This window comes from Salarias fasciatus, chromosome 7, assembly GCF_902148845.1.
Source record: "Salarias fasciatus chromosome 7, fSalaFa1.1, whole genome shotgun sequence".
NCBI classification, from domain to species: domain Eukaryota; kingdom Metazoa; phylum Chordata; class Actinopteri; order Blenniiformes; family Blenniidae; genus Salarias; species Salarias fasciatus.
The window spans coordinates 2,985,382-3,009,457 of record NC_043751.1 but is presented as its reverse complement, the minus strand read 5'-3'; the positions used below and the strand labels follow the sequence as shown (position 1 = coordinate 3,009,457).

Sequence of the window (24,076 nt, the reverse complement as noted above, 5' to 3'; positions counted from 1 at the left end):
CCCATATGTTCCCTTCCACTCCTCTGACTTTATAATCCAACAGTCAAATGGAAGATGTGATCTGGTGCCTGAGGAAGATCACAAAATTTATTCAACAATATCTCAACAACTGACTGCTGAATGAACAACACAGCAGTGAAAAACTCAAGAAAATTCTGAAAAGATTTTATTTGAATGAAAATAAGGAAACATTTGATAGTGTGGCTGTGTTTTAAAAAGCCATTCAGGAAGATGGAGGAAGGTCCATTTCACCACTGAGCTTAGTGCTTCATACTCAGAAATCCCCAGAATTTGGAGGAGTTTCCGAAGCACCCAGAGACGGTCGTCCGCCAGGGAAAGGCAGCAGGAAGGAGCTCCCATGGCTTCCTGCTCTGCTGCTGCTCTGCTCAGACATCCTGGAAACACACAGCCAGCAGAGAGACACACAGACACAAAACAGGTCCCAGATGATTACTGAGAAAATGAAAGTTAAAATGAAGTGTGCTGACGTCGCCCTCACCCCACCCCACCCCCTCAACCAGGAAGTGGTGTTGAAGACAGACAGACCTGTGACAAAACAAAGCAAAATGTTTGACAACAGATGTCCAAACTACGGGTTTATTTCACTGTTTGTTTTCTGGAGGAAGACTTTTTCGTGGCATGGAGACATTTGAAAGAACATTAAAAACGGGAGCACATATTGTAGAAGTAACTGTAAAAAATAATGTCTCTTTTTTTTCTACAGCAGTGTTGTGATTTTCACCTGTACTGAAGCTACAAAATAATGATGAACAGGCTGGTCATCATTATTTTGTAGCGTCAGTATTGACTCCACATGTTGTTCTTTGTTCATTCTGAACATGTTTTATCATTTATGAATGAAACTAAACTTTAAGAAGGAGGTCGACCTCAAGCTGACATTCAGCTCAAGGAGCAGGCACGGATCGACTCTGGGACCTTCAGAATAAGCAATTTTAATAAATGGACTTTCTTGTGAGTTCATCTTTCTGATGTTTGTGTTCATTCTTGACATTTTATGATTTTACATTTGTTCTCTAAGCTGGACGTGACAGTCTCAGCTTGATTCTGGACTTTTCCATGTTTTTTTTCATCCATGTTTTATCAGAATTTATGTGAACATTTGAACCTTTTTCATGTAGTATTGAGACTGAACTCTTCCTCCTGCTGAGTCTAACTTCATCTCACTTTTTCTCATAAGAGAAGCTGGTGAACTCATGAAAATGGGTTCAAGAGTGGCCCGATGAAATCAACGTGAATCCAAGGTCACTGTGGCACCTGCTCAGTTTGCACCTTTCGCAGTAAAAGAAGGTGGAACCTACGGTATGTGGATCGCACACCCTTAAAACTGCAGTGTGACCGGCTGTGCTGACATTCTGCCCACAGGAGTCACATTTCCAGTTAAACCCGTTTGATTAAACTTCCTTTATGCTCTGGAGTCCTCGCAGTGTCTATATATGGGGGAAAAAAGTATTCTCAGCCCTCTCAGCTGTTTCAATGTTCAATCTATTCTTCTAAAGTTCATATTTATTTGCATCACATCTACAGAAAGTTGTGAAAATGTATGTTGATACAACAAATGTATCTGTCGGTCCTATTTCTTTTGCTTTCTGTCCCCTCAACCCAACCAGAATAGCAGAAAGCCACCACCTCTGAATGTGAAAGGTCACAGGAGAATTGTTACACTATCAAATCAATCCGTACTTCATTCTTCAACCTTATAAATAAGCAAAATGAGAACCACAAAGTGGTTCTTACACAAGTTCACATTGAGAAGACTCTAGCCATCCCATGAGTCCATAACTTTACACAGTTTGTTGAGGAAGCACTATCTGTCCTTTATAATTGGAAATAGTTGGATTATAGGAGGAATAGGAGGTCCCCTGCCCCAGTCTTCATCCAGGGGGTGGAAGTGGAGAGAGTGGACTCATAAAAGTACCTTGGGGTTCAAATCAACAACAAACTGGACTGGTCCCATAACACCGAAGCCCTCTTCAGGAAGGGTCAGAGCAGGCTGTTCTTCCTGAGGAGACTGAGGTCTTTTAATTTCTGCAGCAAGCTCCTGAATGCCTTCTACCAGTCTGTTGTGGCCAGCGCACTGTTCTTTGCTGTGGTGTGTTGGTGGGGGGGCATCAGGGCTGGTGAGGCCAGCAGGATCAATAGGCTGGTGAGGAAGGCCCGTTCTGTAGTTGGCCTTTAACTGGAAACTCTGGAGTCGGTGGCTGAGAAGAGGGTGACGGATAAAATTGATACCATCTTAGATAATCCCTCTCACCCCCCTCCAGGGAGAACTGTGGCAGATGGGCAGCTCCTTCAGCCATCGCCTCATCGCACCCGGGGCAGAACAGAGCGGTTCAGAAGCTCCTTTGTGCCATCAGACTCTTTAATAACAGTGGAAGCCGCGGACGGTCGTCATGCTGACCACACTCACATTCCTGTCTGTTACTGCACTTTACACTGCACCTCATGTTGAGCCTTTATTTTTATTTTTCTATTTTTAATGTCATTTTATCTGGTCACTTATCTGGTCACTTTATTTGTATATATTCATCTTCTACTATATTTGTATTGTCTTTCTATTCTCCTTTTTATTGTTTCTCTGCTTGTGCTACTGTAACAACTGAATTTCCCATTTGGGGATCAATAAAAGAGTATCTTATCCCATTTCTGTTTATGATTTACTTTGAGTATTATTTTTAGCAGCCTCAGCAAGGGGGAGAATGAAAGAAAAAGGAGGAAAATTGGACAGAAAAAGAGGATAGGGAAAGGAGAGGGAAATGAAGAGTGGAAGAGAGAGTAGAATAAAAAGGATAGGAAGAAATAATAAGCAATAATGGACAGGAACAAATGGAAAATACATTACTCCCTTTGTTATCTTCTAATTAGACTGTTGTCTTGTTGACTTCGGTTCGACTTCTGTATAATGTTTTTCTTTTTGTTTTTTTGTTTTGTTTTTTTCTCATACAGCGGTAAGATAAAGGTGGGCAAAATAAGCTTCGGCTTCAGCCCTAAACCCTCTTCGGTCAACAAGTTAACCATGTATGTATGTACGCATGCACATGTACGTATGTATGTATATATGACCATGTATATATATGTGTGTGTATGTGTGTGTGTATATATAGATATATACACATACATGTCTTGCTTGCTATGTATTTCTTATTATTTATTTATTTTTTGTTGTGCTTCACGACCGAAAAAAAAAAAAAAAAAAAAAAATTATTGTAATCTTACCTATCGTACCTATCTTATCTTCATGAGGAACGGACAGAAAACAAGCAGAAACGATGGTGTTGGATGGATGAGAGTGAGCAGTAATGAGCTACTGTGACACGAACCTGCAGGCTCAGACATGCTGGAGCTGCTCTCTCATCCTGCATGAGATCTGCTCTCTCTTCTCGCAGTGCTTCTTCAGGTCTTTGACCTCCATGGGCAGCATGCTGTTCCACATTGTCAGCACACACTCGGCATCTGAGAGTGACACACACACTTGCTTTGGACCAACGCGAAGACACACCGCTGTTCTCTCAGAAACATGGGGCTGTCCTCACTCACCATCCTGATGTCTGTCCTGTGGGAGTCTTTGGCCCACCACCAGCACAACGTTTTTCCAGTTCAGCTTTTCTGGTTCAAAAAAATATTAAAATAAAACAATACTGTGACAAAGGTCGGAGAGAAATACTGCGACAGCTGCAGCATGTGAATAACAAGTACATGGTGGCCCAGACTGCGGGGACAAACCATTGAATCCAAAACATCAGCAGCAACCCTGCTGCTTAGCATGCTTGGCTGCACCTTGCTCTGTTTTCTTTCACTTTGTTTTCCAACATGTTAGCAAATCAACAGAAACACACCCAGTATGAAAACACTAAGATGCAACCAGACAAAGCCATCCAGCGTTTCAGGAAGGCCATGACCCCTACATGAATAAAGAGACCCGTGTGAAACTCAAGAATCAGAACTGGAGGCTGACTCAAGCTGACATGACTCAGATGTTCTCCCCCCATTCGTCCAGATCCTCCTGCTCTAAGACTCACTAACCCATCCACACACACTTTGTGACCACTCACATTTAGAGGTCGACCGATTTATCGGTCGGCCGATATATCGGGCCGATATTTGGACATTTTTCTCCATCGGCCATCGGCCGTATTTTCTTTTAAAAAGCCGATTTTTGATCCGTTGTATAAAATGACGCAATTTTTGATCAGGCACATGTGCGGGCAGCTAAAGCTGCTGCTCAAGAAAGGACCCCTGTGGCGCTGCTGCATTCATTTCCGTCAGAGCAGAGTGTTCTCAGTGGAATCCAGGCTGTGGAAAAAGCCTGAACCTGTTGCATCTGCAGTGAATCATGGATTTGTTGAACATTTCAACGTTTTTGTGGCTCCAGTCTGCAGCAGATCAGTGTTTACTGCAGAAAAAAGTTTGGCCGGGGAGCGTCGTGCCGCGCTGCTAACGCTGCTAACGCTGCTAACGCTGCTAACGCTGCTGTGTTCGACTTTCGGAGAGTTTTCTTTCTTTTTTCTTCTTCTTCTTCTCCGTTGTCCGGGTGCTGCACACCCTAGCGCAGGCAGGGCGCCCGGACTGAAAAGGTCTGGCGGAAACCCTGCATGTTGTTAACTTCAAATGCTACTTTGTGATCAGTTTTAGCAGTAAGAGATTAGCTGGTCTGAGCTGACTTTACTTGTGCGTGTTCAACCGTGTTGGTGAAAATACACCACTACTGTAGTTAACAGCAGAACAAAGTAAATAGGAGGAAATGGCGAGAGTAAAAGAGTAAAGAATCAATCATGGGGCTTTTTGTGAAGCATGTATTAGCCACCCGCAAATTCCTCCACATAATGCATGACTGGAGTTATATTTTTATTTGTATGTATGACTTTTTTTACAGCCTTGTTTCTTCTACTTTTGACTGGACACCACTTGTTGTAATAGATTTCTTTTAGTTGCTGAGAAATTGCTGCGTTTCACAAAAATGTGATGTGTATATGTATATATATATATATATATATATATATATATATATATATATATGTATGTATATATTTTAGTGCTGGGCAACGATTAAATTTCTTAATCGCGATTAATCGCATTATGTACATAAAACAATAATGAATTCAAAAGTACTCTGTAATGATCATCCTGCCCCCAGTCGGGGACAGGGACCTTATTGTTTTGCAAATAGCATAATTTAACAATTCATCAAATATGATTTATAGTAACTTAAAAACGTAAAATACCAAGTCTTTACCAAGATTGCCACCCCCGACCCCCCCAACACACACACACACACACACACACACACACACACACACACACACACACACACACACACACACACACACACACACACACACACACACACACACACCAGCAGGAGCAGAGGAAAGACGAAGTTTGTCACACACTTCCTCAAACTTCATTCTATGTCTGACCTTCAGAAAGAGAAGGCAGGATAAATTCAATCACGCCGAATTGTGTCTTGTTAATACAGATTGTGTGTTGAAGGGAAATTGACTTTATTTTGCTTGTTTTCAGCGCCTGAAGAATGCCCAGCGGCCGAAACGATCTGCCGGCAAAAGACGCAATTTAAGTTTCACTTTCGTTTTTGTCATATTTGCGCTCCTTATTTCAGTTTGTGCCTCATACCAGCCTTTTCCTCGTGATTTTTCTGATAATTTGGCTGAGTTCATTATGGCAAATAATGAAGAATGGACCGTGTTTCACCGCAGAAAGCGCAGCAGATGTGTGTGCGTTATTGACGCTGGAGCACAATGTGTGTGTGTGGGGGGAGGTGGGGGGCATGGGGGGCGTTAACACCTGATGAAAATATTTGTCGGCGTTAAGGAAGCAGTGCATTAACGCGTTATTAACGCGCTAACGTGCCCAGCCCTAATATATTTATTAAAAAATCGGCCTAAATATCAAATTGGAAAAATCGGCTATGCATATCGGCATTGGCTGCCCAAATTTGGAAAATATCAGCATCGGTCCCCAAAAAACCCATATCGGTCGACCTCTACTCACATTCAAACAGGACTGAAGTTAAGTGGGATAATGTGACTGGACACGCAGTGCATTGGGAACACTTATCACAGTCCAGCTGTCTGTCATATGGACTGTGGCAATGAGTTGTATATTTGCAATATGAAAGATAAGAATTCCAGAGACAACAAAGCTGCCTGTAATTCAGGTTCAACATATCAAATCATCCATGTGAAGCAGACATGTAATCAGTTTAAAACAATGCAGCCTGTTGTGGACAGTGTGATCTCGCCACATGGGCCCTCAAAGAGCCAAACACTCCCTGAGGTGGCGAGCTAACCAAGGGGCCACTGGGGACACTGAGCTGAGGACTCACGTATGAGAGCCGACGTCATGCAGCGGATGGAGTGGCGGTGGGGCCCCACCACCTGCAGGGCCTGATGACTGTGCAGGTCCAGCAGCAGCAGGTAGCCCCCCTCAGTGCTGATCCACAGAACCGAGCTGCTCTGCACCAGTAACGCCTCAACGGACGCCGCGGGAAGCCCTGCCTCACTGCCATATCGTTGACCTGTGCTGCAGCCAGAGTGAGGTCTGTGGAGAAAAGAGAGGGAGCGTGAACACAGGAACACTCACAGGCTGCACGAGGAGGGATTGTTTCCAGTAGGTTGCTCCCTGCTCCAGAACGCGCTTATTACTGGGCTTCATTAAAAACCTGATGAAGACATCAACAGACCGATGTGCGCTGGAGCAGGGAGAGAGCTAAAACATGCAGCACAGTGACCCACAAAGCCTGGAGGAGCCTGAATGTGTGTTTGTTCTGAAACCTCTCTGTGTGTCACTGTCAACATGCTGTGTGTGACTTTGTCTCTGGGATGTACTGCTTACCTGCCCAGGTGAACCCCACTTCAATAACACATCCTCCATCTCATGAAAGAAATATTCCAGTTGAAAATCTTAATTCACTAAAAAGTGGAATGCAACATAATCCAATGCAAGACATCTTTGGGAATTATTGGCCTTTGGAAAGTAAAACTTTGCACTCATGCCTGAAGAATGGTTAAAGAGCAGTAAATATTTGCTGATGGACTGCCCCACTGACTGTGCTACTGCAAGGTGAAACCACATCTGTGAGGCTGTGTTTGAGCTTGCCATAGGCATCTCTGGGAAGAAGATGGGGAGGAGTGCGGATTGGTTTGAAGCCGGAGCTGCTGAGATGGAACCTGCCATCACCGCTAAACTTGAAGCCCTAAATGCCAACAAGAAGGAGCTGTCCGTGCAAACGCTTGCTGCACTGCGCGCTGCAAGGAAAAATGCCCAAAAGATTGCAAGGCGTTGTGCCAATGACGACTGGCTTAACCTCTGCCTGGACATACAGCTCTCTGCAGATCTCAGAAATGTGCGCAAAATGTCCGAAGGCATGAAGAAGGCTTTCGGTTCCAGTGCCATCAAGAGCGCCCCACTAAAATCAGCTGCTGGCGACGTCATTAAGGATCGCAGTAAACAAATGCAGAGATGGGCTGAGCACTACCAAGACCTCTACTCGAGAGAAACCACTGTCTCAAACACGGCCCTTGAGAACACCCCTTCATTGTCTGTCATGGATGAGCTTGACGCTTCACCCACCACCGAGGAGCTCAGCAAGGCGATAGACTCCATCTCAAATGGCAAGGCTCCAGGCTGTGACAACATCCCCCCTGAAATCATCAAAACTGCAAAGGAGAGCTCGCTCTTGAAACACTTTCACGAGCTCCTGCTGCAGTGCTGGGAGGAAGGGGCTGTACTCCAGGACATGTGTGATGCCAAAATTATCATCCTGTATAAAAACAATCGTAACAGCTACCGTGGCATCTCGCTCCTAAGCACAACTGGCAGAGCATTTGCCCCTTTTTGTCCTCAACAGAGCACAACTACTCGCCAAACGTGTATATCCAGAGGCGCAGTGTGGATTCAGAGCATCCAGGTCAACCATAGATATGGTCTTCTCTGTGAGGCAGCAGAGACAACCCCTCTATTTGTTCTTCATCCACCTGACCAAGGCTTTTGAGTTGGTCAGCAGGGATGGACTGTTTACCCTCCTCCAGTGAACCGGATGCCCCCCCCAAGCTTTTGCGCATGATCAAGTCTTTCCACCAGGACATGAACGGCGTCGTCCAATTCGAGGGATCATCCTCAGATCCTTTTCCGATCAAGAATGGTATGAAGCAGGGCTGTGTCCTTGATCCAACCTTTTTTGGCATATTTTTCTAAATGCTGATGCGCTACACCTTCAAGAACTCTGAAGACGGCGTCTTCCTCCACACCAGGAGCGACCGAGGCCTCTTCAACCTGGCACACCTCAGAGAAAACACCAAGGTGAGAGCGTTCTCCTCAGGGAGCTGCTCTTTGCTGATGATGCTGGTCTTGTCGCCCACACTGAGGAAGCCCTCCAGCGTCTGGTGCCTGCTCTGAGTTTGACCTCATCATCAGCCTTAAAAAGACCGAGGTCCTGGGCCAGGATGTCAGTAGTGCTTCCAGCATTAACATCGGACACCACCCGTGGTGTACAAGTTCACCTAGCTCAGTTTGATCATCTCCGGCAACCTCTCCCTAGACGCCGAACTGAACTCCCATATCGGCAAGGCATCGACAGTGATGGCTCGCCTGGCGAAGCGTGTCTGGGAAAACTCCATGCTAACCACCAACACCAAGATAAGAGTCTCCAAGGCCTGGTACTGAGCACTCTCCTATACGTCAGTGAAGCATGGACCCTCTACTCCTGTCAGGAGCGTCGGCTGAACGCTTTCCACCAACGCTGCCTTCGCAGACTACTGGGCATCACTTGGCAGGACCGTGTCTCCAACATGGACGTCCTTGCCAGAGCAGATGTCCAGTATGTTTGCCATCCTGACCCAGAGACGCTTGCGATGGCTTGACCATGTCACCCGAATGGACGACAGCCGCATCCCAAAAGACTTACTGTACGGGGAGCTGGCTGCTGGAGACAGGTCAAAGGGATGTACAGCTCTAAGGGTCAAGGACATCTGCAAGCATGACCTCAAGGCTGGGCTTGGAGGCTTCAACCCCTCCAACCTGGAGTCAGCCGCCTCTGACCGCTCCGACTGGCGGACCACCACCCAGAATGTCATGAGAACAGCAGAGGAGAGAAGAGAGGAGAGAAGAGACACCCGCTGGGGGGAGAAGAGACTCCGCAGACAGCAGAGACCGTTAACATCCCAACCTCACTGTGAAGAGCTCATCTGCAGAGGCTGCAGCAGGATCTGCGGATCCCGTATCGGCCTCTACAGCCACGCCGATGCTGCAGCTCCTTGACTGGAGACGCACGACACAAAACCACTCATGATCTTTCAAGATCAATGGAGCTTACGATTTTTTGGACTCATGCCTGAAGAATGATCAAAGAGCAATAAATATTTGTTCTATATTCTATTAGTTGCAGGAAAAAAGGCCCTCACGAAAAAAATGGCTCTCTGAGGAGAGCCCAACACTGAACCTGTAGACGGACATCACAGTGGACATGTACAGGATGGAGAGACTAACTGCAGATATCAATTATAAAAAGGACTTATTAGCTTCACAATGGAAGAAATGGGTGGACTACATATCATCCCGCAGGCTCGACTTTGACTGTTAACTCTGGATAATATTTCATGTGTAGCAACAACTGTACCTCAGTTCCTACATGTTCATGTTTTTTGGTATGGTTTTTTTCTTTCTTTTCTTTCTCTCTTTTAATTTTTACGTTTAAGATCTGCTGAATCCAAATCTGCCGGGCGCCAAAGCCTAATTTTAATGGGGCCGCCAGAATTTTGCAAATATAAGCTATTTTTCACAGTAAAAAGTTTAAATCGGATGTTGACTGTCAAATTGACAAAAAAATATCATTACAATTTCATTTAGCAAATGCTTTTATCCAAAGCAACGCACAACACAGATAGACATACAACCACTGCACTCACATTCAAACCTAGGAGCGATTTAGGGTAACCAATTAACGTGACACGCATGTTTTTGGACTGTGGGAGGAAGTCGGATTACCCAGAGGGAAGCCACACACACGGCTGGCCCCAAGCCCAAATTGGTAATTGAACCCAGGACCGTCTTGCTGTGAGGCAAGAGCTCTAACCACTGCGCCACTACTGTGGAAAATCCAACATATACACCAAGTGAAAATGAATGTTTAAAGCAATTTATTATCAATACACTTTGCTTTTACAGTTTCCTTGGGGAAGGTTTCGAGCTTGACTGTGTTTAATTTGTTCATTTCAGGCAATTGCTGTACAATAATGCACAGGGTAAAGGAAAGGAAACAAATGAACAAAAACAATAAACAATGTAACAAATAACTGAATAACAGAAGATTTCATTATGCCTGAAAGGGAGTGGGAAGAAGAAAACTTATTTAATCCCACCCCCAATTATCCTTAACATAATATAGTCAGAAAAAAAAAAAAAAAAAAAATTCTCACTTCCGTAGTCGTATATACACATGGAAACTAATAACTCATTGATTTGGATCTACATAACGAAAAATTTGAAACAAGGTGGCGTTACCATTGGTAACTGATAGCATATACAGACTTGTATACAAGTATACCAACAGTGGAAATGAACAGTATACCCGGATTATTAAAGAAACAACAAAACACACTCGGTAATGTTAATGTGAATTCAAGACCTATATTCTATATACTGCAACCAAACTGTACGTTTATATTGGAGTTTGAATCTATGAACATTTTGGCATTGCTTGTGTTGAGTGCCCAGGTTGTTCCACAACTTAACCCCACATACCGATACACAAAAACGTTTACGGGTAGATTTTGTTTTTGGTATTTTGAAATTTCCATACCCTCTTAAATTATGAACTGTTTCTTTTAATTTGAAAAACTTCTGTATATTATTTGGCAATGTTTTATTAAATGCTTTATGCAGAATAATTAGTGTGTTATATTTCACAAGATCATTGAATTTTAATAACTTAGACAGAATAAAAAGATTGTGAGTATATTCTAAAAAACTAACCTTGTGTATGATCCGCACAGCTCGTTTCTGCATTATGACTAGGGGATTTATTGTGCACTGGTAAGTGTTCCCCCACACCTCCACACAATATGTGAGGTATGGGAGTACCAGCGTGCAATACAGAGTACGGAGGGCATGTGCATCAAGGCATTGTTTTACTTTATTTATAATATAGAGCCTTTTGGATATTTTTGCTTTTATATGTTTAATATGTGCTTTCCAAGATAATTTATTATCAATTACTACACCTAAAAATTTATTCTCGCAAACATTTTCAATTTCAGTACCTTCAATAACTATTTGCTGAAATGACTTTGTTGTAGAATTACCAAACATCATTACTTTAGTTTTACTTATATTTAGAGACAGTTTATTTATATCCATCCAGGTTTTTATTTTATTGAGTTCCATGTTCACAGTTTTTACAAGCTCATTGTAATCATTACTACTATAGAATATGGTTGTGTCATCCGCAAAAAGAATGAGTTTTAGGGATTGAGATACGTTAAAAATGTCATTGATATACACATTAAATAGTTTCGGCCCTAAGACGGATCCCTGGGGGACACCACAAACAATGCCAAGTTGCTCGGATACATGCTTCCCCATTTTTACAAACTGTACCCTTCCTGTCAAATAGCTTTTGATCCAGTCCCCAGCTACACCTCTAACCCCGTATTTTTCCAGTTTATTTACTAAGATGAAGTGATTGATTGTGTCGAATGCTTTTTTGAGATCAATGAAGACACCAACTGCAATTTTTTTCTGATCCAGTGCAGTAGTAATTTCTTCAGTGGCTTCAATTAGTGCCATTGAGGTGGTTCGCTTGGCTCTAAAACCATACTGACCATCATTTATTATGTTATGTTTCTCTAGGAACTTATCAAGTCGAGAGTCAAAGAGTTTTTCAAGAATTTTAGAAAATTGTGGCAATAGTGAAATCGGTCTATAATTTGTGAAACAGTGTTTGTTCCCATTTTTGAATACCGGAATTACTTTTGCGATTTTCATTTTGTCTGGGAAACGGCCAGACTGAAATGATAAATTACAAATATAAGTGAACGGTTTTGCAATATTGAAAATTACGTTTTTTACTAAGAACATGTCAATATTGTAATAGTCGGTGGAGAACTTATTTTTACATTTCAGGACTGTATTTATAACCTCCTGCTCATCTGTTGCCAAGAGAAACAGTGACGATGGATTGTTCTTGATAAGGTTTAATTCATTCGTTCCATGATTTGAAATTGTGGCAGCCAACTCAGGGCCAACATTCACAAAAAAATTATTGAAGCTGTTTACTATATTAATCATGTTGTGATTTCCACCATTTTTGTCAATGAAGTAACCCGGATATGTTGACTTAGAGGAACCACTTTTGATTAAGAACATTCCAAGTTTCTTTTATATTACTTTTGCTTTCGTTTAATTTTTTTCTGTAGTATAGCTGTTTGCTTGTTCTTATGACGTCAGTTAGTTTGTTTTTGTACAACTTATATTTTTGTTCCGCTTCTTTTGTTTTTGATTTAATAAATAATTTATAGAGGTTATTTTTCTTTTTACAAGCATTGATTATCCCTTTTGTAAGCCAAGGTCTAAGTTTATGTTTTGCCCTTGAATAGAATTCTTTTACTGGGCAGTTTTTATCATATAAGGAAATGAATATATCTAGGAACTTACTATAAGCACTGTCCACATCCGTTTCTCCATATACAGCACTCCAATCCTGTCGGGCTAAACTGTTGTTCAGGTTGTTGATTGTTTCGTCATTTCTTATTCGTTTAGAGATAACTTCTATGGGGTGTTTTATATTCTTAAAGTCACAGTCATACAGAATAAAAACAGGTAGATGATCAGAGATATCAGATATAAACAGGCCACTAGTTGTTTGATTTAACATGATATTAGTGAATATGTTGTCAATAATTGTGGCGCTGTGAGATGTGATTCTGCTCGGTTTTGTTATTGATGGGTATAAAGACAAGCTGTACATTGTGTCAATGAAGTCCTCAATGTTATTTTGTTTAGTCGGGTTTTAGCAAATCTATGTTGAAATCACCACATATGAATAGTGTTTTTTGATTCACAGGTGAAAATAGCTTCTCCATCCATTCGCTGAAAATCTCAATACTTGTACCTGGTGTTCGATATACACAGCTCACAAACACATTTTTCTTTTTTTCATTATAAATTTCCACAGTTAAACATTCCATTATTCCATGTACAGCCAATGTCATACTTCTTACTACATCAAATTTAATTGACTGGTGAATAAAAAAAGCAACTCCACCCCTAGTTTTATCTTCTCTGTTTAGATATGTTAGTTCATAACCTTCAAGTGTTAAATTTATTCCCCTTTCATTACTGAACCAAGTTTCAGAAATTGCAATAATACTGAAGGGATGAGTGAAACCCTGCAAAAAGTCTTTGATAGAGTCAAACTTTGCATACAAACTTTGGCTATTAAAATGTATAATTAACAGTCTGCCTTCCGATTTTACATTTTCATACTGCTCTTGAGTGAAATAATTACATGTGTTTACCATAGAAGAAAGGAAATGATCAGGGTCTATGTCTGCAACTGTGTTATGTTCTTGAAATTCACATGTTTCCAGTTCCAATTGTTGATGACATAGGATTCTCTGTAATGAGTCTATGTCCATAGCATTTGTTGATGAAGTCATTGCATCAGGTGTATTGTTCATGATAGCGTGGGGAGAGACATGTTACCTTAATAGTTGTTGGTGCATTGAAGTCAGTTGAACTTATCCAGATTGTCCATGTTTCTCACCACCAACACTTTGGCTTCCTCAGGACTCCCGTTTAGTTTAATGAATGGGAGAAGTCAATACATTATGTGTTCGGAAAAAGGTGCGGAAAAAATCTGACCACTGTAGCGGCCAAAGGACAGTAAAAACTCCGACCAATCGGAAGGCGCAGACCGCTCTTAAGAAACCAATCAAATCCCTTCACCGTTCTACCAGCCCCCTGCGCGTTCATTTCAATGGCGAGCACTGGCCATGGTTCAGAGCGCGTTGCCAAGGAGCTCTTGGCGCTCGCGTGAAAAATAGAAGGAAGCGGAGCGGCGCGCTGCGCTCCTATGCGTGTTGTGTGCAGCAGTCAGAAAGGTTCATAACACTGGAGGCGATCACAAACTTTGCACGCGGCGCTTCCGCGTCAAGTGTGTTCGCTCCCAACGGGAGCTCCTCCAATTCAAAATTGTAACAATTTAAATGGTTGAGCAGGTTATACATTACACCTGTAAAACTACATCGATTTAACCCCTGTATACCTGATTTTTGTCTGAAATGTGGAGATCAGAAGGCACATTCTTTCACTGTATGTGGGAGTGCAAGCATGTTTTATGTTTTTGGGGAAAAGTTTTCAATCTTGTGAGTGAAATTACTGGCAGGGAGGTTCCTCTATCTCCTAAAATATGTCTGCTGAATATTTATCTTAAAGAATTTGTGGTTTCTAAAAATGGTAAATCATTGCTTAATAAGTGCTTACTAGAGGCTAAAAGTTGTATTGCTATGTTGTGGAAACCAGAGACTTCTTGCACAACTTCACATTGGGTGAAGGGACTGACTTTTTATCTTGCTTTGGAAAAAATAAGCTACACAACGAAGAACAGACTTGACAAGTTTCAGGAAATATGGACTCTTTCCTATAAATTTCTTGAGAAAAATAATACATTTGTCGATGGCTGGATGGATGACTGATTTCTTGACTGGTTTTTATTTTCTAAATGAGCAACTGCTTTTTATTATAGTTCTTAATTTCATTATTGTTATTTTCATTTGGTTATTATTAGGGCTGTCAAAAATAATGCGTTAATGGCGTTAATAAATTTATGTAATCAATCTCATTAAAATTTATAACGCAGTTTAACGCATGCGCATCATGACGAGCGGCGCGGCGTGTACTGCGCGGAGCGGCGATGCACGGAGCGTGCAGCGCGCGCAGCGGTGCGGCGAGGCACGGCATGGTGACGCGTGGAGCACGTACAAATACACTACACACACAGACATTATGTTATGGTGTGCATGTTTTAGTTTTTTGAATATTTTATTTGGAGCCTTAAATAAAAAAAAACACATCACGTGTTAAATATATATAATCATGTCCTGTCGTTTTTTTGTTAATGCAATATAGGAAAAAAAGGGTATATTTCAGACATAGTTGGAAATTGTGATTATTTGTGATTAATCATGATTAATTAATTTGTAAGCTGTGATTAATCTGATTAAAAATTTTAATCATTTGACAGCCCTAGTTGTTATAAATGAGGCGTCTTGCTTGTGTGTGTGTTTTTCATTGTTTTGTTTTTTGTATGCATGCTTTGTTAAAATAAAAAAAAAAAATCTATAAAAACGTGTTTGAAAGAAAAAAAACAAAACAAAACAAAACAAAAAAAAACTCATGACCATAGGTGAGGGTGGGGGTGAAGACTGATCGGTAAATTAAGAACTTCACCTTTTGGCTCAGCTCCTTCTTCACCACAACGGACCGATACAACGACTGGATCTCTGCAGATGCCACACCGATCCACCTGTCAGTCTCACGCTCCATGCTTCCTCAACACATGAACAAGACCCAAAGATAATTGAACTCCTCCACTTGGGGCAAGGTCTCTCCACCGGTGTGGCTGGAGAGGGCAGACCACCTTCTTCTGGTCCAGGACCAGGGCCTTGAATTTTGGAGGTGCTGATCCTCATCCCTGTCACTTCACACTGTTCTGCAAACTGCCCCAATGCATAGTGGTCCAGGTTCCAAGAAGCCAAAAGGACAACATCATCTGCAAAAAGCAGAGACAAAATCATGTGGCCACTAAACCGGACCCCCTCCGGCCCCTGGCTGCACCTAGAAATTCTGTCCATAAACATGATGAACAGAACCGGTCACAAAGGGCAGCCCTGCTGGAGTCCAACATGCTCCAGGAACAAGTCCAACTTATTGCCAACAATGGGGACCAGGCTTCCCTTAACAGGGGGCCCCAGTCTCTGTATTCCCAAAACATCACCTGGAAGACACCATGAGGACGCAGGAACACCTTCTGGATCTGAGGTTCGACTAACCTCCTCTCCAGTACCCTGGAATAGACTTTTCTGGGGAGGCAGGGGAGTGTGATCCCCTAAAGTTGGAGCACACCCTCCAGTCCCCCTTTTTAAAAGAATACTCTGAAGATTTTGGACCCACGCCCTATCCCTGTCATTTACAAAGTGAGATAAGCTCATAAATACCTTTTTTGTGTCTGTTCGTCCAGTGCCTGGCTAACAGCTGTTAGCATCATAGTTAGCTTAGCTCAACTACGGCAGGTGAAGAGGAGACAGAGCCAGACTGAGAAAGTGGACATAATCCTCCTTCCAGCGGTCCAGGGGACGGCGTATTAGCACGCAAAGTAAATCCGAATGGTTATAAAACATTTTAAAAGACGTGTTTTCTTTTCAATCCCTTAAAATAGCGTTTTGATACACATAGATTTGCACAAGCATAGTGCTCTGCGGAAGGATATACCGGCGCACAGCGGCTGAGTCTATGCTTCTACAATTCTACAATTTCATTTAGCAGACGCTTTTGTCCAAAGCGACGTACAACACAAGCAAGAATATAGACATAAGAAAGAGAGAAACCATTAGTAAATACTTCAATTGCTTCAAGTGCGATTGGTCAAGGGAGTTGCCATCAAGTTGCAGAAGAGCAGCCACTACCCCCCCCCCCCCTTTTTTTTTTTTTTTTTTTTTTTGTGTGTGTCAACTTAGACAGTGGTACATAAGTGCTGGGTTTTAGAACACCTGATCTATTCTTCCCCGAACATGGGGTCGGATTAAGACCCTAGGTGTTCTCTGAACAATTGAGTCTTCAATTGTCTCTTGAAAGTAAAAAGAGACTCGGCGGAACGCACAGAGTTAGGAAGTTCGTTCCACCATTTGGGAACAACAGAGGAGAAGAGTCTGGCTGGAGGTTCAGAGCCGAGCTGGACTGGAAGCTCCAGACGTCTCTCACATGCAGAGCGAAGAGGGCGTGAAGGAGAGTAGACCTGGATCAGGGAGTCCAGGTAGACCGGAGCCGTTCTTGTAAGCGTTTTGTAAGCCAGGAGGACAGATTTGAATTTGATCCTGGCTGCAACTGGAAGCCAATGAAGGGAGATGAACAGAGGAGTGACATGAGCTCTTTTGGGCTGGTTGAAGACCAGACCTGCTGCATTCTGGGTCCTCTGTAGAGGTTTGACTGTACATGCAGGGAGACCCGCCAGAAGAGAGCTTCTACTGCTGTGCTCTGGTATATCCTTCCGCAGAGCACTGCGCATGTGCAGGTCTGTGTGGATCAAAACATTATTTTAATAAATTTAAATGAAAACACGTTTTTTTTTTAATGTTTTCTAACCATTCAGATTTACTTTGCGTGCTAATACGCCGTCCCCTGGACCACTGGAAGGAGTATTTTGTCCACTTTCTCAGTCTGGCTCTGTCTCCTCTTCACCTGCCGTAGTTGAGCTAAGCTAACTACGATGCTAACAGCTGTTAGCCAGGCACTGGACGAACGGACACAAAAAAGGTATTTATGAGCTTATCTCACTCTGTAAATGATAGGGATAGGGCGTGGGTCCAAAATCTTCGAAGTATTCCTTTAAGAAGAAGAACCACCACCCCGGTCTGCCAATCCAGAACAACTGTCCCCGACCGCCACGCAATGTTATAAGATGTGTCAACCAAGACAGTAGCTGAACATCCAAAGACTCAAGGTACTTAGGGCGAATCTCGTCCACCCCCGGTGCCGTACCACCAAGGAGCTTACCAACCACCTCAGTGATTTCAGCTTGGGTGATGGGTGAGTCCACCTCTGAGACCTGAGCCTCTTTTTAGAAGACATGGCAACAGAATTGAGGAGGTCATCAAAGTATCCTTCCACCGTCTGATAATATCCCCAGTATTGGTCAGCAGCTTCCCACAATGGCTGTAAGCAGTGTTGGTAGAGAACTGCTTTCCCCTCCTGAGGTGCTGGACGGTTTGCCAGAATTTTTTTGAGGCCGACTGGAACTCCTCCTAGACCTGAGCTTATGCCTCCATCACTACTCAGGCTGCTGTTCGCTTGACCTGCCAGTACCTGTCAGCTGCTTCTGGAGTCCTACAAGCCAGCAAGACCAGATAGGACTCCTTCTTCAGTTTGACGGCAGCCCTTATTTCCAGTCTCCACCACCGGGTTCGGGGGTTGCCGCCACGACAGGCACCGGAGACCTTATGACCACAGCCCTGGGCTGCTGCTTCGGAAATGGAGGTGGAGAACATGGTCCACTGGGACTCAATGTCCCCAGCCTCCCTCGGGACATGAGAGAAGCTCTCCCGGAGGTGGGAGTTGAAAACCCTGCTGACAGAGGGTTCCAACGGACGTTCCCAGCAGATCCTCATTACACGTTTGGGTCTGCCAAGTCTGTCCAGGTTCCTCCTCGGAACTTTAACCTCCTCCCATCGGTCAACAGCTCTGCTCCTCTCTTTGCCTGAGCGTCCAAGACATGCGGCCGGGGGTCAAATGAGACAGACATTGACCTCCAAGCTAGGGTGTCCAGGTGCTAAGTGCATTCACGGACCCCCCCTGTGCTCAAACATGGTGTTCGTTATGGAGAAACTATGGCTAAAACAGAACTCCAATAACAAAACATCACTCAGGTTCAGATCAGGGAGGCTGCGCATCCCAATTCCCCCTTCAGGTTTCACTGGCCCAGTTTACATGGGTGTTTTTTCAATTCGATTGAAAACAGTCGTGTGAAACGCGTGTATACATGAACGGCATACAAAGCGATCCACAATGAATCCTCATTTGCAAAGACCCTGGGTGAAGTGGATTATACGTGTCCTGTGACATGCGCACAAAGTCTCTCAGGGAACTTTGAGGTCTTTCTCTCTGCAGCAGCAGTCCTCTCTGCCCAGCAGAGTGTTTTTATCTGCTGATCAAATAATGTCCCAACGTCTCCATGAGATGCAGCTCAAAGAGCGGGCGCTCCCACAGCCGGAGCACGGCCCCACCGAACGGCACATCGCAGTGTGTGCCCGGGGCTCTGCCCTGTGTGCTGATGTTTCGAATTATCTGGTGTCCGTGTTAACTTGTGACCAACAGATCACTGAAACTTGTAGTCGTTCTATATAGTTACAGTGAATGTTTAATTTTGAAGTCTTTTGTGAGTCTTACTTGAACAACTGCTGTTAGCATGTGTTTACACAGAATTCCGCCGTCATTCGTTAACATGGGACCAAGTTAATCCATAACACCGGCCGGGTGGTGGCTTGTATTCTGCTATGGAACTATTTGAACAAGTCCCTGTTGCGCGATTTACTTCCATCTCTCCTCTCCAGTGTTTTTTCTGTTGGGGTTTTTATTAAAAAAGTGTTTCTCAGCCACCGTCATGTTCTTCTGCTTGTTTTTGACTGTCCTGCTTCCTGTTTACCGTGCACGTCATTATGTCACTACGTATGAGAGAACGAATGTGAAGAAGGAATAATCCCCCGTTTATTTCGCTCCACTGTCGGGCAGCGTTTACATGAGACATGGAGCGATGGATTGTCGATCGGTGTAGACCACCTCGTACAATTGGCTCCGAAATTGAATATTATGCTTTAATGGTCACTACTCCCACCAAAGCATATATTCTGGTTGTGTACCGCCCACCAGGGGGTAATCTGGATGGCTTTGTCTCTGAAATGGACATGTTACTCTCTGACATCCCTGATGATGGCACACCACTGATTGTCATGGGAGACATGAACATTCACGTTGACAAACCTCAGGCACAGGACTTTTTGGCACTGATGGCTTCCTTTGCTCTGGTACTGGCTCCACCTCCTCCACCCACAAAGCTGGCAAAATCCTTGACTTGGTGCTGACTCGTAACTGCTCCATAGCAGAGGTGACAGTTACTCCACTACACCTATCTGACCATTTCTTGGTAAAATTTACGGCTGCCTTTCTGCCGTTGCAGACACCGACACAGATGGTCTCCTTCCAGAACCCTGAAGTCCCTCACAGCAGCTCAGCTCTGTCCTGCCGGACTACTCTCACTTCTCATCACTTCCTGTTAATGAGGTTACAGAAACACTCTGGTCCTCTCTGGTCCTCTTTGGACAAACTCTGCCCCCGGGTGTCCAAACCAGCCAAGACAAAACAACTAGGTCCATGGCTCTCAGAAGTTCTGAGAGAAGAAAGAGCTGGACTCAGGGCAGCAGAAAGAAAGTGGCGTAAATCCCAAGAGCCGCTGATTGGTCCTCATACAAACAGAAACTTGCTTCCTTTACCTCCCGCTTGCAGTCCGCAAAGAAAGCTTTTTTTCAGAACCAGATCTGTGCAGCTTCTGATTCCAGAAAAATGTTTATGGCGTTCAACTCCCTGCTTTCTCCTCCAGCTGCTCAGCCGTCCACTGAGCTGACTCCTGATATGTTCGCCTCCTTTTTCACTGAAAAGGTGGCTGCAATCAGCAACCAGTTCTCTGAGCCGGACCAGCCCAGTCAGCTCAGACCCACCACTGCTCCTTCTCTCTGCTCGTTTGCTCCTCTGAGTGAGGATGAGGTCTCCAGACTTCTTCTGAGCTCAAAACCGACAACATGTCCTCTCGATCCAATACCCAGCAGCATCCTGCAGACCATCTGGTCCATAATCAAACCTGCAGTCACACATTGTCAATTCCTCCCTGGAAACCGGCATTTTTCCTGTTACTTTTAAACAAGCCCGCGTCCCCCACTACTAAAAAAGCCTCATCTCAACCCAGCCCAGGCTGAAGACTACAGGCCAGTCTCACTTCTACCATTCCTGTCGAAAATACTGGAGGCTCAGTATTTAACCAAGTCTCTGAACACCTGCGGAACCAGAACCTGCTGGACCCTTTTCAGTCAGGCTTCAGATGAGACCACTCCACCCAGACTGCTCTCCTGTCAGTCCCAGAGTCTCTGCGGCTGGCAAGAGCTGCTGGACAGTCCTCTGTCCTCCTGCTGCTGGACAGTCCTCTGTCATCCTGCTGCTGGACAGTCCTCTGTCCTCCTGCTGCTGGACAGTCCTCTGTCCTCCTGCCGCTGGTCAGTCCTCTGTCCTCCTGCTGCTGGTCTGTCCTCTGTCCTCCTGCTGCTGGACAGTCCTCTGTCCTCCTGCCGCTGGTCAGTCCTCTGTCCTCCTGCTGCTGGTCTGTCCTCTGTCCTCCTGCTGCTGGACAGTCCTCTGTCCTCCTGCCGCTGGTCAGTCCTCTGTCCTCCTGCTGCTGGTCTGTCCTCTGTCCTCCTGCCGCTGGACAGTCCTCTGTCCTCCTGCCGCTGGTCAGTCCTCTGTCCTCCTGCTGCTGGTCAGTCCTCTGTCCTCCTGCTGCTGGTCTGCCCTCTGTCCTCCTGCTGCTGGTCAGTCCTCTGTCCTCCTGCTGCTGGTCTGTCCTCTGTCCTCCTGCTGCTGGTCAGTCCTCTGTCCTCCTGCTGCTGGTCCGTCCTCTGTCCTCCTGCTGCTGGACAGTCCTCTGTCCTCCTGCCGCTGGTCAGTCCTCTGTCCTCCTGCTGCTGGTCTGTCCTCTGTCCTCCTGCTGCTGGACAGTCCTCTGTCCTCCTGCTGCTGGTCTGTCCTTTGTCCTCCTGCTGCTGGACAGTCCTCTGTCCTCCTGCTGCTGGACAGTCCTCTGTCCTCCTGCTGCTGGTCCGTCCTCTGTCCTCCTGCTGCTGGACAGTCCTCTGTCCTCCTGCCGCTGGTCAGTCCTCTGTCCTCCTGCTGCTGGTCTGTCCTCTGTCCTCCTGCTGCTGGACAGTCCTCTGTCCTCCTGCTGCTGGTCTGTCCTTTGTCCTCCTGCTGCTGGACAGTCCTCTGTCCTCCTGCTGCTGGTCAGTCCTCTGTCCTCCTGCTGCTGGACTTGTCTGCTGCCTTTGACACCGTGAACCATCAGATCCTCCTCTCCTCACTCTCTGACCTCGGCCTCTCAGGTTCCGTCCTGTTGTGGTCCAGGTCCACCTCACAGGCAGATCCTTCAGAGTGTCATGGCGAGGGGAGGTGTCTAGGTCACATGGCCTATCAACAGGGGTCCCTCAGGGGTCGGTGCTTGGCCCCTTACTCTTCTCTCTGTACACCACCTCACTCGGTGCAGTGATTCGCTCTCATGGCTTCTCCTACCACTGTATGCTGACGACACTCAGCTCTTCCTCTCTTTTCCACCTGACGACACGACAGTCTCAGCTGATCAGCATGTCTGGCTGATATCTCCACCTGGATGAAGGAACGCCACCTTCAGCTAAATCTGTCTAAGACTGAACTCATGGTCTGTCCAGCTTGTCCATCTGTCCAGCCTCAGATCAGGGTCCAACTTCACTCCAGCCTACTTGTGCCCACAAACTCAGCCAGAAACCTGGGTGTCACGATTGATGACCAGCTGACCTTCAAGGTTCACGTGGCCTCCGTTTCTCGGTCTTGTCGTTATGCCCTCTACAACATCAGGAAGATCAGACCCTTCCTGACCCAACAGGCCCTCAGCTTCTGGTTCAGGCTCTCGTGATATCACGCATTGACTACTGCAACTCTCTTCTGGCGGGTCTCCCTGCATGTACAGTCAAACCTCTACAGAGGACCCAGAATGCAGCAGGTCTGGTCTTCAACCAGCCCAAAAGAGCTCATGTCACTCCTCTGTTCATCTCCCTTCATTGGCTTCCAGTTGCAGCCAGAATCAAATTCAAATCTGTCCTCCTGGCTTACAAAACGCTTACAAGAACGGCTCCGGCCGACCTGGACTCCCTGATCCAGGTCTACTCTCCTTCACGCCCTCTTCGCTCTGCATGTGAGAGACGTCTGGAGCTTCCAGTCCAGCTCGGCTCTGAACCTCCAGCCAGACTCTTCTCCTCTGTTGTTCCCAGATGGTGGAACGAACTTCCTAACTCTGTGCGTTCCGCCGAGTCTCTTTTTACTTTCAAGAGACAATTGAAGACTCAATTGTTCAGAGAACACCTAGGGTCTTAATCCGACCCCATGTTCGGGGAAGAATAGATCAGGTGTTCTAAAACCCAGCACTTATGTACCACTGACTAAGTTGACACACAGAAAAAAAAAAAAAAAAAAAAAAAAAAGGGGGGGGGGGTAGTGGCTGCTCTTCTGCAACTTGAAGTATTGAAGTATTTACTAATGGTTTCTTTCTTTCTTATGTCTGTATTCCTGCTTGTGTTGTACGTCGCTTTGGACAAAATGCTAAATGAAATTGTAGAATTGTAGAAATACAATCAGCTTCGAGTGAAGCGGATTCACTTGGGTGTTTATACAACACATTCACAATCCGCTCCGCCGTACAATCCCATTAAAAGGGGCCCATGTAAATGAAACGTTCCTACTGTCTCTGTCCACGTGGGCGATGAAGTCCCCCAGTAGAACAATAGAGTCCCCAGCTGGAGCACTGTCCAGCAACCCTCCCAGTTTTTCTTTTCTTTTTTTATCGTTTTTTTTTCTTCTTTTTTTCACAAATAACTTCAAAAAGGCAACTGACTTTATTTGGAATATTCTGTCCCACATAGTTCTTTTAGGCTATATAGCGATAAGGGAGACCTTCATAAAAGTCACTTTTGTCTAACTTCATTGTTGAATGAACAATAATAATAGGCACTATTACACAATGCACCATGCTATTACATTTTTGTAATAATCTTCTCAAAATGTATTAACTTATTGCGTAATGTGGCAAAATCAATTGCAAAATGCTTTTGGCGCAGTTTGTGACAAAACGCACCCTTATGACAAAATGCGGCTCAACAGTGTGTGCGTGCATATGTGTATGTGTGTCCATTGCTAAAATATCTGATGACACATGCATAAACAAAACTACCATAAACAATATGGTGTTTTGAACAAATTGGTTTCCTTGTTAACTGGTGGCCAATTTCCTTTAGCATTTCCTGCTGCTGAGTCGCTCCTCTGCTTCCAGCATTGTCCCGCCCACAGCACCATTTGATTGGTTATACTCAAGGCTGCAGGGCTATGAGCCAATCAGCAACGAAAACTGCAGCACAGTGCCTGAAGAGCCGTAGATATACATGCGGAGAAACACGCTCTGGAGAGAAGAGATTTGTCTCCTGAC

At 44.7% G+C, this 24,076-nt stretch overlaps 1 protein-coding gene across 4 annotated transcripts in view; it reads right to left on the bottom strand.

Annotated features, from left to right (window-relative positions):
- Positions 1–150: 150 nt before the first annotated feature.
- The window catches only part of lrrk2 (leucine-rich repeat kinase 2), a 178,063-nt gene continuing 154,137 nt past the window's right edge, over positions 151–24,076 (bottom strand). For all 4 annotated transcript variants that reach the window (XM_030095652.1, XM_030095654.1, XM_030095653.1 and 1 more), the window contains 4 exons: positions 6,362–6,576; positions 3,556–3,624; positions 3,339–3,471; positions 151–395 (listed from right to left, as the gene is read on the bottom strand). In XM_030095652.1, coding sequence (XP_029951512.1) covers positions 3,347–3,471; positions 3,556–3,624; positions 6,362–6,576 — 409 coding nt within the window. In that variant the 3' untranslated portion in view covers positions 151–395; positions 3,339–3,346. The remainder of the gene's footprint in view (positions 396–3,338; positions 3,472–3,555; positions 3,625–6,361; positions 6,577–24,076) is intronic.